At 42.2% G+C, this 18,258-nt stretch overlaps 2 protein-coding genes across 3 annotated transcripts in view; both read left to right on the top strand.

Annotated features, from left to right (window-relative positions):
* The window catches only part of LOC116986815 (mitogen-activated protein kinase 12-like), a 48,712-nt gene extending 41,831 nt beyond the window's left edge, over positions 1-6,881 (top strand). For both annotated transcript variants that reach the window (XM_033042538.1, XM_033042539.1), the window contains 2 exons: positions 6,029-6,202; positions 6,547-6,881. In XM_033042538.1, coding sequence (XP_032898429.1) covers positions 6,029-6,202; positions 6,547-6,623 — 251 coding nt within the window. In that variant the 3' untranslated portion in view covers positions 6,624-6,881. The remainder of the gene's footprint in view (positions 1-6,028; positions 6,203-6,546) is intronic.
* Positions 6,882-12,054: 5,173 nt separating this feature from the next.
* Positions 12,055-18,258, top strand: part of brpf3 (bromodomain and PHD finger containing 3) — a 59,826-nt gene continuing 53,622 nt past the window's right edge. Inside the window, exon 1 of the mRNA XM_033042540.1 lies at positions 12,055-12,366. The gene's annotated coding sequence lies outside the window, so the exon portion shown is untranslated. The remainder of the gene's footprint in view (positions 12,367-18,258) is intronic.

The following is an 18,258-nucleotide window of genomic DNA, read 5'->3' on the forward strand; positions in this document are numbered from 1 at the left end:
CTGACTGTATCCTTTTCTGCTGTCTGGGACTCCACTAATCTGCACGTTGTTAGCTTATTTACTAATTTTAGTTTTAAAGATACAGCGTGGAAACAGGCTCTTCAACCCATCGAGTCCATGCCGACCAATGATCACCTTATACACTAGTTCTGTCCAACTCACCGGGAACAATTTACAGAAGCCAATTAACCTACAAACCTGCACATATTTGGAGTGTGGAAGGAAAGTGGAGCACCCAGTGAAAACCCATGCATCACAGGGAGAATGTACAAACTCCATACAAACAGCACTCGTAGTCAGGATTGAACCCAGATCCCTGGAGCCGTAAGGCTGCCACTGTGCCACCATACAATTTGAGCTCCTAATTTCCATCTAAATAATTAATGTATATATGTGGCAAACAACAATGGTCTGCACCCAATCTTGTGGTACATCATGGTTTTAGACTTCCAATCAAAGAAAACAATTCTCCCCCACTACCCTCTGTATCCTGATACCAAGTCAATTTTTGGATCAAGTTTGTCAATACACCTCTGGTTCCATGTGGTTTAATCTTCTGATTAATCTGTTGTGTTGGACCTTGTCAAAATCCTTGCTAAAGTCTATGTAAATCATAAGTAGACAAAAATGCTGGAGAAACTCAGCGGGTGAGGCAGCATCTACGCAGCGAAGGAAATAGGCAACGTTTTCGGTTCAAAACCCTTCTTCAGACATTTTCTATGTAAATCAGTCTGCCAACTCACCATCAAAAATCTCGGTTGGACATGCAAGCGATTTCCCCTGCACAAACGATGCTGACTCTTCCAAATCAATCCCTACCTTCTAACAGATCATAATTTCTTTCCCTTAGAATTTTCTCCAGTAACTTCCCTACTACTGCTGCAAGGTTCTTTAGCCAGTAGTTTCATAGTTCATCCCTGCCATCCCTTTTGGAATAAGAAGACAACATTTGCTCTCCTCCAACGAGGCTAACGAAGATGTGTAAAATCTCGATAATCTCTTTCCCTTTCTTTTCATGGTATCCTGTAATAAATCCTGTCAGGGCCTTCATTCGACTCTTTGTATTCCAGTAGGAATTTACGAGGACTGGAAACTTCCCCAAATGACACTAACAATAATGCAAAGCTCAATATTCCTCTCTGGTATATTTAAATGTGCCACTTTGAAAAATCAGAAATCTTGCTTATTCACAGAACAATCATTTTATCCTGAAATAATGTTATTTGAAATGCTAACATTCAAAGAGAACCAGGGAAACCTACGCAAGTAGAGAAGTCCTAAGATGCTAGGAATTAATTCTTGGAATTTGTTTACCCATTTAGTGTGAGTCCAATGAATATCAGTCCTTCACACGTGGGCAAATGGATATATTCCAGTGGGCAACTTGGTCAGTGTAGACACGTTGAGGTGACAGTTTGCATTGCTGTTATACTCTATGACTTGAGATTGACAGCCAGAATTGTGCTAAAGAAATACAGCCATTGGAGGATAATATAAAGCAACAATCAGTGTACTGTTACATCACGGCAAAACAAATGTACAGATTCAATGGGTTTTTTTTTTTAGGAACTCACAATGTTTGTGTGTTCCTCAAAAAAAAAAGATGCCAAAGTAGCAACAAGGGAGAAAAATCTGCAGATATACTATGAACTTAAACAATTAGCTAAGTTTTACTATAATAAACAAAACAATTAAAAACAAAACTGTCACCCAGACCATCTAATGTGGATCATCTTACAAAAAGCATTATCCATCGAGTGCTTTTGAGAATTCACAATTTCCTTGAAAATACTCTGAAAGATTTGCACTTTGAGATGAAAAAAAACAAGCTTTTCATTAATCTGCTAGTTATTCATCGTTGACATCAATCTGACTCATGGGAGTGTGATCTGCATATTTCAATTATCCTTGTAACTACTGTGACCTCGGGCAGCTCCTGTGAGCATTCCTGACATTCTTAACAGTGCAGTACCGCAACTGCAGAGAAATTGTTTTTCGGAGACTCACTAAACTTTACTGAATTTAGTTGTTCCTTGTCAGAAAAAAATAGAAAGAAAGAAAGACAAAACTATTTAAATATTTTAATAGAAAGATTTATTGACTTGTGTTTTTGCATTTCAACTATTGCTTAATCAGAACGAAGCTATACATTTCAGATCAAATGGAAGCTCTGAATTACACTCTCGTAGAGCATGGCCACTGGCATGTGTCCATTTGCACCAAGAATGGGAGGGTATTTGACATGCACATACAGTACCAGAGTTTTGCAGCATTTATTTAACTATTTGAAAGAGTTGCTGTCTAGCTTTTAGCTCCAAGTGTCAATGGTTTGATTTCATTCAGCTATTGAATGGGATAGATTTGCCATCATGATATCTTCAGACCAGGTAAATGTTCATGAGAATAAGATTAGTTTAGTGAAACAATCTCTTTATATGTGGTATATCTTTCCTTACTGGCAAACTATTAATTGCTAGTGCTTGTGGAGGAACGGGGCACAATGAGAAATTTGCACTCTATCTGTTCCTGAATACAAATTGAGTAGAAATCCAGTTAATTCACTAACTCAGCATTGAGTAATAGAATTGACAACTTAAGACAAACAAGATTGAAAAAAAAATCATTATCAAGATCAAGATCAAGCATGTTTATTTATCATAAGCACAGGATTTGAATGGGAACAATGAGATTTTTACTTGCTGTAGCTTTAAAGGCTCATTAAATGCAACAGCATCAAAAATAAATATACAATAAATTAGTTATTATTCCATATAAACTAGATGAATATAGAGCAAAAAGCTAAGTATGTTGAATTGAATTCCTTTATTGTCATTCAGACCTTACGGTCTGAATGAAATTTCGTGCCTGCAGTCATACATACAATCATACAATAATAAACAACACTAAACACAAATTAACATCCACCAGTGTATCCTCCAAGCACCTCCTCACTGTGGTGGAGGCAAAAATCTTAGGGCTGCAGTCTCTTCCCTCCTCTTCTCCCTCTGCGCTGAGGCGATTTCCCACCGGGCGATGGCACAAACAGTCCCGCGGCTCACCGAACCCCGCAAATGGGCCGGCTCAAACACCGCGGCCCGGGGTGGTCGAAGTTGCCGCCCTCCAGTCCAGCGGACGCAGCCGCTGGCCCGCGGCTGAACCCAGGACTCAGGTCATAGCCGCCAGAACGCCGTCCCAGCCACCGGAGCACCGTTCCAGCCCCGAGCCGGATCGCCCTCACGTGAGTGCCGTTCCACCCTCGAGCTGGGCCGCTCCGACGGGAGTGCCGTTCCTCCCTCGAGCTGGGCCGCTCCGACGGGAGTGCCGTTCCACCCTCGAGCTGGGCCGCTCCGACGGGAGCGCCATTCCACCCTCGGGATGGGCCGCTCCGACGGGAGTGCCACAGCCCCTCACGGGAGAGTCTCAGCCCCTTGCCAGGCCTCCCTCACGGGAGCGTCACAAACCCTCACGGGAGCGCCGTTCCAGCCCCGAGCTGGGCCGCCCTCACGGGAGCGAGCCCAGGGTGAGTCCTGACTGGCTGCCTCCGGAGTCTCGAGGTCGCCAGCTCCGCCATTAGGCCTCAGCGCAGAGAAAGGGGATACGACAAAAAAGTCGCATTCCCCCGAAGGGAGAGACAGCAAGCCCCGTTTCAACCCCCCACACAAACACAACCTAAAAACCAAAAACTTAACTAGACAAAACGAAAAAAAACAACACACAAAAGTAAAGACAAACGAACTGCAGGCGAGCCGCAGCCGTTCACCAGCGCCGCCACTTCCGGAGCAACCATAGTGTAATGACCACGGTGATTTGGTGCTGAGGTTGGGTTGCGGTTAGGTTAGAGTTGTGCAGATTGGTTCAAGAATTTATGGTGATGGGAAGAAGCTGTTCTTGAACGTGAATGCTTAATCTCCTCAAACATTTGAGGAAGTAGACAGTGGAAAATCTTTCTATTTTGATGGCATCAATGTGTTGAACCCGTGACAGATCTTCAGAAATGTGTACACCCAGGAAATTGAAGTTGTTGACTCTCTCCACCACCACCCTACCAATGAAGAAAGGCACGTGACCCCTCGGTTTTCCTTTCCTGAAGTCAACTATTGGCTCCTTGGTCTTGCTAGTGTTGAGAGCAAGATTGCTGTGCTGGCACCTCTCAACCAAATTATAGATCTCCCATGTTGGACATAAGCTAATCACAAATCAGGAACTCTTATCACATTTAAAATATCAATTACTCTGGGAATATATTGCACAGTAGTAAATGAAGCTGTTTATCCTTGGGAGTATTCTGGATTAAATTGTCCAATTATTATCAAACTTCATTCTTCGTCTTGCCTATGGTGTGCACAGCCTAACAAAACACTACATCTATTTGTTTGTGCACGTCGGGTTGGTTGCATTAGTCGAAACAAGGTGGACCACGTGAAGGTTGAAATTTCCCACCCCTTCAACTTCATTTAAGTATAAGTATTAGATTCAGATTCAATTTTAATTGTCATTGTCAGTGTACAGTACAGAGACAACGAAATGCATTTAGCATCTCCCTGGATTAGGTAGTCTAACTGCATTAATTTTCAACATGGACAGCCTGGATAGGATTTAATTTAAAATTATATTTTCCTATTGCACAGAACTGGTTCTGAAGAAGAAGTCTGGGCCCAAAATGTTAACTTTTACTCTTTCTACTGATAGTGCCTGACCTCCTGAGTGTTTCCAACATTTTTTGTTTCCAGTATCTGCAGCTTTTAATTCTGATACCACTTGTCACAGTATTCCTTCTCTACAGCATGCTTTCTATTTGCTTTTCCCTTAAAGAAAATCTAAGTTTGTCCAAATATTTAACACTTTGTGGTGAGGTTGTGTTCCATGTCACTTAAGTGGATGGTATTGTAGATAGTGAAGATGGTTGTCAAAAATTGCAGCAGGATCTTCATCGGTTGGGCAGATGGCCTGAGGAATGGTTAACGGAGTTTAATATAGAAAAGTGAGACATTGCATTTTGGGAAGTCAAACCAGGGCAGGTAATTCACCTACACAGTGAATGGTAAGGCTCTGGGGTGTATTGTAGATCAGAGGGATCTGGAAGTGTAGGTAGATAATGTAGTCAAGAAATGTTTCGGCACATTGCCTTCATCAGTCAGAGTATTGAGTATAGAAGTTGGGAGATCATGTTACAGTTGTACAAGACATTGGTGAGATCACATTCAGAGTATTGTGTTCAGTTTTAGTCACCCTGTTATAGGAAATATGTGTTAAGCTGGAAAGGGTGCAGAAAAGATTCAGAGGATGTTGCCAGGACTCGAGGGCCTGAGCTATAGGATGAGGTTGAGCAGGCTAGGACTTTATTCTTTGGAGCGCAGGAGGATGAGGAGTGCTCTTACAGAGGTGTACAAGAGGAATAGATAGGGTAAATGCACACAGTCATTTGCCTAGAATAAGTAAAACTAGAGCAAATAGGTTTGTGAGGGGCAACTTTCTTTACACACATGGTGGTAAATGTATGGAATGAGCTGCCGGAGGAGGTAGTTCAGGCAGGAACTAGCACGTTTAAGAATCATTTAGACAGTTACATGGATAGGATGGGTTTAGAGCGATAAGGGCCAAACGCAGGCAGGTGGAATTAGTGTAGATGGGCATGTTGGTCGGCATGGGCAAGTTGAGCCGAAGGGCCTCTTTCAGTGCTGTATAAAGACCCTGTCTAGCATCAAACCAGTCTTCAAATTGCAGGCTGGAGTGTCTGGGCAGATCTTGCACCCCTCCAACATCAAGAGTGGATCTAAAGCAAAATATTGGAGAGATATTAACCACCTTCCACTCTTATGGTACCACCCGTGGCTGAAGATGATGTAAATATATCTGCTGGGGCTCCAAATATTAACAGAACTGACTCTTTATGCAGAGGATGTAATTTATGGATGCAATTTCACAGAAATATTGGTAGAATGCTATACATATATTTCTGATGGTAACTTTTGGATTAAGAAGAGTTGAAAGTTCTCTCTTCTTTTAAAATATCAATGATTTCTCTTAGCATTGGACCTCCTGGACAAAATGTTGGTGTTGGATGCTGACAAACGGTTATCAGCCACTGAGGCTCTGAGTCATCCTTATTTTGAACCATTCAGAGACGCAGAGGATGAGACCAAACCTGAGCCATTTGATGATTCTTTGGACCAGTTGAAATTATCAGTTGATATGTGGAAAAGTAAGTGATTGTTGAATAGTTAGTAAGTAAGCTGCATCACTTCTTTTCATGTTGAGAAAGTATTTTCTTTTCTAAAACATATGCTGAAATATTACTTGATTTGCAGATTAACAAAAGCAAAGGACTATTTATGGATTTGTTCATGTGCTGATTAATTTATGGGATACTAACAACCTTAAAAAATGTCAAGGAATTATTCACAGGATACACAGAATTGTTTTAAGCTTGTTATTAATTAATGAAGACTTTGCAAATATATAAATAAATCAAAACCCTTGGAGGTAAAATGTTAAATATCTGTATGTAAACCAGAAAAACATTTAATTGATTACTGTTATTTTCAGGACATGCATTTCAGGAGGTGATGAGGTTTGTTCCTTTTTCAAGTCTAAACAGGATTCCGAAGGAAACACCACTGTAGCTCTCTGACCACCACTGACCCAACTCGTGTGTTGAATTGAAAATCCTAAATAGTACATGCACATTTATAAATGACAGAATTTCATCCATTTTATCTTTTGAACATTTAAATCACATGTATATGTTAATATTAACTTTAGTCGAATGTTCTGTACAATCATTGACATTAAGAGTAATTGATAGGAAAACTAGATGTGAATATAATTATTTCTATAATTTTGCCAAGATGTCCAATAAACAATGTTCGATGTATGCTCAATGGATTAAGCTTTTGTTTCCTTTGAACTTATGCAGACATAGGCTAATTTTCTGTGGTGACTATGGATAAGTTGCTCACAAAAACTACATCTCCACCATCAACCACAATAAACTGTCATTCCCTCTAATATTCTGGGTTGGGTCAGAAGTGTGAAGAACTAAGTTCTTGGCATATTCTGCTATCTCTACCTTTCTCTTTGCTTTGACTATTGTACTTAAGTCTGAACTGATTGTATATATGTATGGTATGTGTGATGTGTTTAGATAACACACAAAACAAAGCTTTTCACATACCTCAGTACACGTGACAATAATAAACCTAAAACGTAATCCCTGTTTAGATTTGCAACAATGTGTAAGAAGGAACTGCAGATGCTGGTTTAAACCAAACATAGACACAAAAAGATGGAGTAACTCAGCGGGACAGGCAGCATCTCTGGAGAGAAGGAATGAGTGACGTTGAGTTACCCCAGCTATTTATGTCTATCTTAGATTAGCCACAATTGGGTCAATTTATACCAAGCAAACCCTTCTGCTCTTGAAGCAGACATAGTGTCAGATGCATACACCTAACACACCTATAGGTCCTGTTTAAATGTCAGCAGTGTCCTACCTGATTCAGAGATGGTCATAAATAAACTAAAAATGCTGAAAACAACTTGGCAATATACAATTTAATTTGTAGGCGTTTTTAAGTAGAAATTATTAACTTTCAATCTTCAGAGACATTTGGGTGGCTTCCTAAATCAATCAGAAAGTTTATAAGTAAAAGCAGCAAGCAGTTAGAAAGACGAGCTCTATGTTGCCCTTCATTGCAAGAGTGAAGAAGAGCCCATCCAACACATCGTTGTCTAATTCCCTCCACAGATGCTGGCTTGCCTCCTGAGTTGCTCCAACTGAGTTTGTATTAGTTTTGAATGAACTCTGTGACAGTGTTTCCACAGCCCTGAGAGGTAGATTTCCAAATATTCTCCACCGTATGAGTTAAGAAATTGTTCCTTTTCTCAGTTATAATTAGATTGTCCCTTGTTCTCAATATGTTCCCCCAATATGGTCTAGAGTCTTCAGTAAAAGGATACATCCTCTCTGCATCTAGTCCACCAAATCAATAGGTCTTGCCTCATACTACTGAACTCCATAGAATAGGTTAATTTATTATTGTCAGATATACCAAGATACAGGAAGGAAAAAAATTGGTTTGCATGCTATCGTGTCAAAGAAAATACTGTACATGAAAACAATCAAGTTGAATGGATGAATACTTTATTATCACATGTGACAAGTCAGTTAAATTTGCTTGCATACCCAAGGTATACCCATAAAGGGCACTTACAAAGTTACAAAGTACCCCCGTGCCATGTACCCCTTTGTCCCCCCAGCCCGGATCCTCCATTGTCCATTGTTCTTCCCCCTCCCACACTGGGTCCCCAAAGGTCCAACATTTAGTACAAAGATATAACATTGAAGTTTGACAAAGTTCAATATCCCACTCTACTTGCTCTTGCCTTGTACAGTAAACTCACCAGCTCTGGGTTCAGTCCTGTGAATCTTTGCTGCACGCAAGGAGGCAAGAAAGTAAAGTGTGGTTTTACCAAAGCTCTGTAGAATTGTGATAAATTTTCCCTTCTGCTGTAATCCTATACTCTCGCTATGAATACCATTTGTTTTCCTCATCACCTGCTGAATGTACATGTTGGTTTTCAGTTCCTTGTGTACAAGCACACCCACCTCCCAACATGTAGTTAAGGCAAACAGCATTTCACCCTTTATTGTGAAGGGGTTTGTTTAAAAATAGGAGGGGTTTGTTACATTATGTAGGGTATTAGTGATGCCATATTTAAAATACTCTGCAGATTTGGGCTCCTTACTAAAAAAAACACTGGAGACAGTATAAAGATTCAACTGGGATTAGAGAGTTGTTCTGTTAAGAGACTAGACAGTTTGCAACTGTGTTCCTTGGAATTTGGAACAATGAGGTGTGATCCTATTCAAACATGTTGACAAAACATTCTCAATAGTAGATTAAAAAAAGGACATAAAGTACTGGAGTAAGACAGCATCTCTGGATGGATAGGTGACGTTTCGGGTTGAGACCCTTCTTTGATAGATGTTGAGAGATTCTCACTGACAATCAAGAACACCGGGACAAGAACACAGGGAAAAATAAAGGGCCAGTGATGCCTAAGGATTTCTTTACTCAGAGGGCAGTGAATCTCCGGAATCCTCTGCCCCAAAGAAAGGTGGCCAGATCATTAGATATATTTAAGGTGGAGATAGGTAAATATTTGAAAGATCTAGAAATTGTGGATTATGAGGAACTGGTACACAAGAGGCAAGGCCAGCGTAGATTAGCCATGCTCATATTGATCTGGTGGCCTACTCAGATATTGCTATTTCCTTGTGATTTTGTGTATTCTTTGCACATCAACAGTGTCCAATCTCACATCTTTTAATAAATAATTAGCTTTTTTGTTAAGTTCATCAAAGTGGAGGATCTCTCGGTTTTCTGCATTATATCCCATGTGCCAGGTTCCGGTCCATTTATTTAGCCTAAATGCCTCACTAATGTACATGTGAAAACATTGACTGTCCTATTCTCATCAATCACCTTCTTGATAAACTCAATCAAGTTTGTAAGGCACGGACTAAGCCATGTCCTAATTATTCCATTCCTAATTATCCCATTCATTTCCAAATCTGTCTTGGTATTTTTGTTTTTGTTACCGTTGACATTAAATCCGGAAAACATCACAGCTCCGATTAACTAATTGTATTTCTTAATTATCTATTTAAGCAAAATGCAACAGTGTGTGGAAATATGTAAACTGAAGCTTGTAATGTTTTCTAAAGCGCCCGAGGCAACGGGAATCTCATGAAAGGATTATAACTCAAATTGTAAACAAAAATGAGAAACTTGAAAAATATTTAATCCCTGTTTACAACTTGAAATTTAAACTATACTTACAAGAGAGATGATGCAGTGGATCTTTTACTTCATTAGTTAATTAAATATACTCCATAATTATTATTAATCTGATTTAATTTGGATGGAATTTGGTAGAAATGATTTTCCCTAGCTAATAACATTTCAAGCTGCGCGATGCCTATGTGTTGACATGCCAGCCAGCTAAGCACACTTTCAGTGCAGAGGGGCCAAAATAATATTTTTAATTATTATTTAGCACAAAACCATTCGATGTGACAGTTTGAAAATCCAATTGTCTCAAGTATTCTGCAACTGGGTATATGGACACATCGAATTTGGATTTTTACACCGGCATTCGATCGAATTTTCACTTCAAAACGCAATAAGGCTGTGTGTCCCACGTTTTTTTAAAATCAGTTTACAGATCTGGATCAGTTCCGGTAATTTGATATTATGCAGTACGAATTATGCAATGTGTTAACGGAACTATCAATGAGCGCTATTTCTTTCGCTTTATTTTCAATGAGACGGGCAAAAGGACAGGTGTCATCACGTTTTAAAGTTCCACACCTTTTTCATGACATATTTTGAATAGTATTTATTTTCATTGAATAATAACAATGACTGAATACATTTAAACAAACGAAATCCTTGAGTGGAAAAGCACGTGACATAAACATTTGAAGGCCAAAGACAAAATCTGGATTCGAGTTGTGAATGTTTTGATTGAGATATAAGAGTCTGAAGAAGCTGGAACCTGGAGCAAAAGATAAACTGCAGGAAGAACTCAGCGGAGGCAAAAAAAAAGGGGAGGGGGGAATTGATATTTCGGGTCCAGATCCTGCCTGACCCGCCGTTCTTCCAACAGTTTGTTTTGTGAAGCTTTTCTTGCAAGTTACTAAGTTACATCCTTGTGGAAGGATCCGGAGATGCTTAGCAATTTACTCATCCAAATACAATTTATTTAGAACCTATCGCATTGGATTGAACTTTTGAATTCGCAATTATCGCTGCCAGCAGCGTTGCAATAATATTGAGTGCAATTGGTACCATAGATCTGTGATCTTTGATCATTGATCAGTGCCTCTGGTTTGAGAGGAGATATTGTTACTGGAATCTCGAGGGAAACACAAAATGCTGGTACAACTCAGCGGGCCAGGCAGCATCAGTGGAAGAGATGGACATACGTTTCAGGTTCAGAATTTTCTTCAGATTCCGAAGTCCGGAGAAGGGTCCAGACCCAAAACGTCTCCTACCCAGTTAGATGACCCACTGAGTTCTTCCAGCACTTTGTGTGTCCCTTAGATGTGAGAGGACACTGGCCAAGCTTAAAGCAGGGGAGCTGCTGCAATGTTGCAAACGTCTATTTAAAGTTCTTAACGGCCGTGCATTGATGTGACTAAAAAAGTGTTGGAAGAATTCTGCGAGTCGGGCAGCATCCGTGGAGGGAATGGACAGAATGGTCTCTACTTCACAATGAGTGTTCAGACCGGGGGGGGGGGGGGGGGGGGGACACAATTAAAACCACTCTTTTACATAAGTAATATTATTGTAGCCCGCCCAGCTCGTCTCCTCCGCTCAAAGGAATTCCGAGGTTCGGTGCAAGGGAAGCGATTCTTGCACAGGAAGAGTGGACTGGCGCCGTGCCTCCCACAACATTCGCCTTTCGCCACTGCCCTCCCCACGCTTCGCCACTGTCCCCCTCGCCCCGTCCTCTGTCGCCCCTCGCCGTTTGCCACTGTTCTCCGCCGTTCACTCTCACTGTCCTATCTTGTCGCTGCCCTCCCCTACATTCGCCCCTGACGTTCACCCGTCCCCTGCGGTTGCTGCCACCCTCCCCACCGTCGATCTCCCCGCCATTGCCCCCTCCTCCACTGCGCCCCCCCTCCACTGCCCTCTCTCTCTCCGTTGCTTTGCTCACCTCTCCCCTCCGCTGCTCCCTCTCCCCGTTGCTCTCCCCTCCACCCCCATTGCCCTCCCCTGCCCCCTCACCTCCGTTACCCTCCCCGTTGCTCTCCCCTCCACCCCCATTGCCCTCCCCTGCCCCCTCTCCACTCCCATTGCCCTCCCCTGCCCCCTCTCACCTCCGTTACCCTCCCCGTTGCTCTCCCCTCCACCCCCATTGGCCTCCCCTGCCCACTCTCCCCTCCACCCCCATTGCCCTCCCCTGCCCCCTCTCCCCTCCGCTGCCCCCTCTCCCCGGCCGGCGCACGGGGTTTCCCGTTCGCTCGGGTCATGCGCAGGGGCGTGTCGGGCCTGTGATTGAAAAGATCTTCCCCCTCCCCCACCCCTCCCCCCGCCAGCAGCGCCCAGCGCTCGCCTTCCTACCGCTATCTGACGCACTCAAATCTCCATTAAAGTCCGTCTTTTGTTGACGCCGGGCTCCCGCCGAACACCCTCGGGCGCGCCATGAAGCGCTCCGGCCGCAGCGGACGACATACGAGGCGGTGAACGACGGCGGGAAGCAGGCGCTGCCGCTGCCATTAATAATTATTGCGGCCCGCAGGAGGATTTCTTTCCTTCCCTCCCCTCCCCCTCCCCTTCCCCATCAGCGTACAAGGTAAATGGCGTTTGTTGTGCGCGGTTGTTTGCCTGTGGTTTGGGAAGGGGAGCTGCGAGGCTTTGTGACGGGCTCGGGTCGGCCGTTGGAGGTCTGTAATTAATATGCGTTGGGGGTCGCTTGTTGTGGAAAGAGCCGCCATCTTGTTCCACTGTACATTCTCTCCGTGCAACCCAACTTGCTGGCTGTTGGTCCCGCCCCCGCCTCACGCTCATTGGTTGCCAAGGGAGGACGCTCGCTCCTGATTCGGGCATTTTATTCCGCCCACTGGGTCTTCTCCGCCGCCCGTTGGTCGGCGCAGCTGCTCGTTAACCGTCCCCCGGCTCCCATTGGCTCGCAGCGCTGACCGTCATCGCGTCTGTCCGCCAGCAAGGTTGGTGGCGCCCTAGCGCGCTGGGGGAGGGGAGGGGAGGGGGGGTTGTTGGCTGAAGGGTAGAAATTCCTCCTCAGAGTAGGCCGGTGAGCCTCCTGTAAGTATTCCAATGGCGAATAATGGATCGTGGTGTGTGTTTGGGGGGCAGTCAATGTGGATTTCGTGCCGATATTTGGGCGGCTGCTTGCATCAGCAGCGGTTAAATTCAAATGCGCCCGGGAAAATGGTTTGCTGCAGTGACGTCAGCCACCTTTTGACCCCCGGTGGCCTCTACGTCATGGATCGGCTGAGCTTACCTTGCTGTGGATGCAGCCAACACCATGGTGCAAAAACACTGAGGAAGTCAAATAGTAAACAAAAGGCTGAGGGCCTTTTGTGGCCTATACATGTGTAGGAAGGAACTGCTGGTGCTTGTTTACACTGAAGATAGACCCAAAAGGCTGCAGTAACTCAACAGGACAGACAGCGTCTCTGGAGAGAAGGAATGGGTGACGTTTCAGGACAAGACTATACATGATTACAATCGAGCCATCCACCGTGTACAGATACATGGTGATGTTATTTTTAGATACAGTATGGAAACCTGCCCTTTTGATTCACGCGAGTTCTGTGTTATCTCAGTTTCTCATCCACTCCCTACACACCAGGGGCAGTTTACTAGGGGCAGTCTGAAGAAGGGTCTCGACCCGAAAAGTCACTCTTTACTTCTCTCCAGAGGTGCTGCCTGACCCGCTGAGTTACTCCAGCATTTTGTCTACCTTACGGAAATAACTAATCTTCAAACCCGCACGTCTTTGAGATTGATTGAAACGTTGAATATCTACTATCAATCATTCATTCACACTAGTTATCCCATTCTCTCATCTGCTCCCTGCTCACTAGTGGCAATTTAGAGGCCAATTAACCTGCAAATTTGCACGTCTCTGAGATTGATTGAAAGACGAGTATGGAACCACCCTTTGGCCTGTCGAGTCCATGCCAACCATCACCCTTTCACACTAGTTCTATGTTATCCTACTTTCTTATCCACTGCACACTAGGGGAAATTTAAATAGGGCAATTAACCTACAAACCTGCACATCTTTGAAGTTGATCGATTGAAATGGGGTTAGGAGGGAGATATAGATCAGCCATGATTGAATGGCGGAGTAGACGATAGGCCGAATGGCTTAATTCTGCTACTATCGTTTATGATATGTTTTCAAGAGAGAGTTAGATTTTGCTCTTAGGGCTAAGGGGTATGGGAACAGGGTACTGATTTTGGATGATCAGCCATGATCATATTGAATGGTGGTGCTTGCTCAAAGGGCTGAATGGCCTACTCCTGCACCTATTCTCTATGTTTCTATGACCTTAATCCACGCCGACTATTGATCACCCCATTCATAGTAGTTCGATGTTATCCCACATTTTCACTAAAGGCAATTTTACAGAAGCTAATGCACCTGCCTCTCTCAGATTGATTTAAAGATACAGCATGGCAACAGGCCCTTTGGCCCACCGAGTCCACGTTGACTTATCACTAGTTCACACTAGTTCTGTGTTATCTCACTTTTGCATTCACTCTCAAGATATTTGAGGCAATTTGCATATCTCAATGAACGTACGAAAATACCTTTGAAATTGATCGAAAGATATGCATGAAAACAGGCCCTTTGGTCCACTGAGCCCATGCTGACTATTGATCACGCATTAATATGTGTACTGTGTTCCACTTTCTCATCCGCTTCCTACACATTAGGACCAATTTTACAGAGGCCAATTAACCAACAACCCACACAACTTGTTGATATGGTAAGAAGCTGGAACATTTGGAGGAAACCCACACCATCATAGAGAGAATGCACAAAATCTATAAAGGCAACACCCAAGGTCAGGCCTGAATGGGTCTCTGGCGCAGTGAGGCAGCAGCTCTACCCGCTGTGCCGCTGTGCGCCCTGTTTGGACAAGCCTTGAAAACTAGACCATTTGAATTATGTACATGTCCTGTACGGCGGGGAATGTTTTATTCCTACCTTCATGGATAGTTAGTGAGCGCATTTTAATTTTGTAAGTGTGGATTTAGTGTCCAACTTTCCGAGCAAAATGCACGTTTATGCACGATACATTGTCGCAGGATGTCAGCAGCTTTAATTTATTTGTGGCCCTTCTGGGTGGAAAAAGAACCAAAATGCTTCACAGGAACATTGTCAAGCGCACTAAACGAATGAGGTTGAGGATATTTATGAACCAAACAACTGATTTAATTCTGGTGTCCGTTTTGGTATGCAGTATGTGTTACTTTGTTTAAACACTTCAGAGTTGGCAATTCATTGTACCCAACATTTTATTTCTATGTGGAAGTTTATGCAGGATGTAAATAACGATTCTTGTTGAAATAATAGCTTTCTAGCATTAAACCTAAATAATTTGTAACAATGTAAATGGGATTTTTTGAAGAAAACCTCTGAACTGCAATCATCATAGATTGCTAATGCTTACACAATGTGGAAAACAGAATATTATCCAAGGAATTTCAAATAGTATATACATTTAGTAGACAGTTTATAATTTGTCATCATTGAAATTGCCTGTGATGATAATATAATGTTGCCATTAACTTACACATACAGATTTATTTTGATCCAATGTAAAACACACCGATAATGATCCAATATTTGTGTGTGTTTGTCAGTCTGCAAGAATTTAAATTTAAATTTGTAAGGCCACCCATTGGGAAATGTTTTGCCAAAGCAGAGATGTTTTAATTCTTGCTTTTTAGATAGTTTGGAGTAAAAATATTTCAATTTTCACATGTGGATTTAGTGTTCCTTCTAGAGCAGAGAGTCAGAGCTGATATGCACTTTTCATAAAGCGGTGTAAAGTTAACATCCCATTCTGATCTAATGGCAATATTTTTAATGTTCCACTGACTTGATGTACTTCTGATTCAAAACTTTATTTGAGGAAGATCACTCGCTATAAAATAATATAATTTATATGTGTTTCCATATGTTTTCTTCAGAGGCAGCGAATCAAGCGTTTAGAAACATAGAAAATAGGTGCAGGAGTAGGCCATTCGGCCCTTCGAGCCTGCACCGCCATTCAATATGATCATGGCTGATCATCCAACTCAGTATCCTGTACCTGCCTTCTCTCCATACCCCCTGATCCCTTTAGCCACAAGGGCCACATCTAACTCCCTCTTAAATATAGCCAATGAACTGGCCTCAACTACCTTCTGCGGGAGAGAATTCCACAGATTCACCACTCTCTGTGTGAAAAAGGTTTTCCTCATCTCGGTCCTAAAAGATTTCCCCTTTATCCTTAAACTGTGACCCCTTGTTCTGGACTTCCCCAACATCGGGAATAATCTTCCTGCATCTAGCCTGTCCAACCCCTTAAGAACTTTGTAAGTTTCTATAAGATCCCCCCTCAATCTTCTAAATTCTAGCGAGTACAAACCGAGTCTATCCAGTCTTTCTTCATATGAAAGTCCTGACATCCCAGGAATCAGTCTGGTGAACCTTCTCTGTATTCCCTCTATGGCAAGAATGTCTTTCCTCAGATTAGGAGACCAAAACTGTACGCAATACTCCAGGTGTGGTCTCACCAAGACCCTGTACAACTGCAGTAGAACCTCCCTGCTCCTATACTCAAATCCTTTTGCTATGAATGCTAACATACCATTCGCCTTCTTCACTGCCTGCTGCACCTGCATGCCTACTTTTAATGACTGGTGTACCATGACACCCAGGTCTCGTTGCATCTCCCCCTTTCCTAATCGGCCACCATTCAGATAATAATCTACTTTCCTGTTTTTGCCATATGTACCGATCTCAGAACAATTAAATTATTGCTTGCTGCAGCTTTAATGCTTGTAAACAATAATACACAGTAAATATAATCAAAAAACAATAACCTAATGACATTAATACTAGTTAGCCATAAGGGTGAAAAAGTCCATGGTGCAACCAAAACCAAAGACTTTACCTAAATCTCCAAGTTCTAGATTTGTCATTGTGAGGTATTGAAACCAAAAGAATATGCAAGTCTTTTAATGATTTTTAAAATGAGATGGATTTTGTTTTATGCTCTTATCAAAGCAGAAGTCTTGCTGTCACTGAAACGTTCCCCTTTTTTTAAGCCAATTAACCTACAAACCTGTACGTCTTTAGAGTGTGGGAAGAAACCGAAGATCTCGGAGAAAACCCATGCAAGTCACAGGGAGAACGTACAAACTCCACACGGACAGCATCCGTAGACAGGATCGAACCCTGGTCTCCTCTTAGATGTTACTCTTTAGGTGCAGTGCTGGTGTAACTCAGCGGTTCAGGCAGCATCTCTGGAGAACATGGATAGGTGATGCTTGGGGTCATCGCCATTCCATGTTCTCCAAAGATGCTGCCTAAGCTGCTGAGTTACACCAGCACTGTGCCTAAAGAGTAATATCCATAATAACTTGAAAAGGAAAATAAATTGCAGTCTTCTTTGTTAATGTTTCAATCTGAAACATTAACTCTGTTTTACTCTCCTTAGATGCTGCCTGACCTGCTGTGTATCCCACCAACTTGTTTATGTTTCATATATCCATCAACCTTTTTGTACATATCTTGTTTTTTTTTTGCCATTTTTCTGTGCTAAAATTATTTAAAATTAGACAAATGTGAAAACAATGGTGCTATAATTCACTGAGATCTGTTTGTAATGACTGTAAAATAAATATCCATATATTTTGGTTCACCCAACACTTGGTGTTATTGAATTAATAGCATAAACATATACTTGAGGAAAGTGTGAAGTTTGATCTCCAGTTTGTTGTAGTTAGTCAGAAGTTGTAAGTGCCTAAGAATTGTCTTCAGTTTCCTGGATTAGCATGAGAAAGATTGATCAGGATTTTAATTCCTTGAACCAACACCGTGCCTCTGTGGACGCCAAATAAGGATTGGACTTGGCTGCTTGTTGTTGAATAACTTTTTGGTGCTTACTGTGGAAGTCTATTTTTGAATTAATGGTTACTGTTAAAGTCTAAACAAATAATCGATTTTTAGTTGAGGAACAATAGCATGCTGGAATTTCTGAATCAATAAATGCTCGAGACATTGAGAAAGTTGACAAGATGTGATAATGTGGTGCTGGGAGTATTTTCTGTAGGTAGGCAACAAAAGACCCTGCCACTTTCATTTTAGTGTAAATACGTTGCTAACGTTATGAGTATAGTCGTGACTTAACTATCTTAGGTCAGTTTACTATAAGGAGCGATGATTCATGCAAATGCGGAAAGAGATACTTTACAGTTGCAAATACAATGCTGCTGTCAATACTTAGCTTGTTTGTCAACACTTTGTTGTTTGGCAACGTTATGTATTCTTGAAATCCAGCATATTTAAAGAAAAGTTGAATGCTTGGAGCAGTAAAATTTGAATGGTTATATCCAGATTAATTTGATACAAGAAACTACAGATGCTCTAATCTTGAGTAAAGAAAAGTGACCATAAGACATAGGAGCAGAATTAGGCCACTCGGCCTATCAAGTCTGC

The sequence above is a fragment of the Amblyraja radiata genome, chromosome 24 (assembly GCF_010909765.2).
Source record: "Amblyraja radiata isolate CabotCenter1 chromosome 24, sAmbRad1.1.pri, whole genome shotgun sequence".
In the NCBI taxonomy this organism is placed as follows: Eukaryota; Metazoa; Chordata; class Chondrichthyes; order Rajiformes; family Rajidae; genus Amblyraja; species Amblyraja radiata.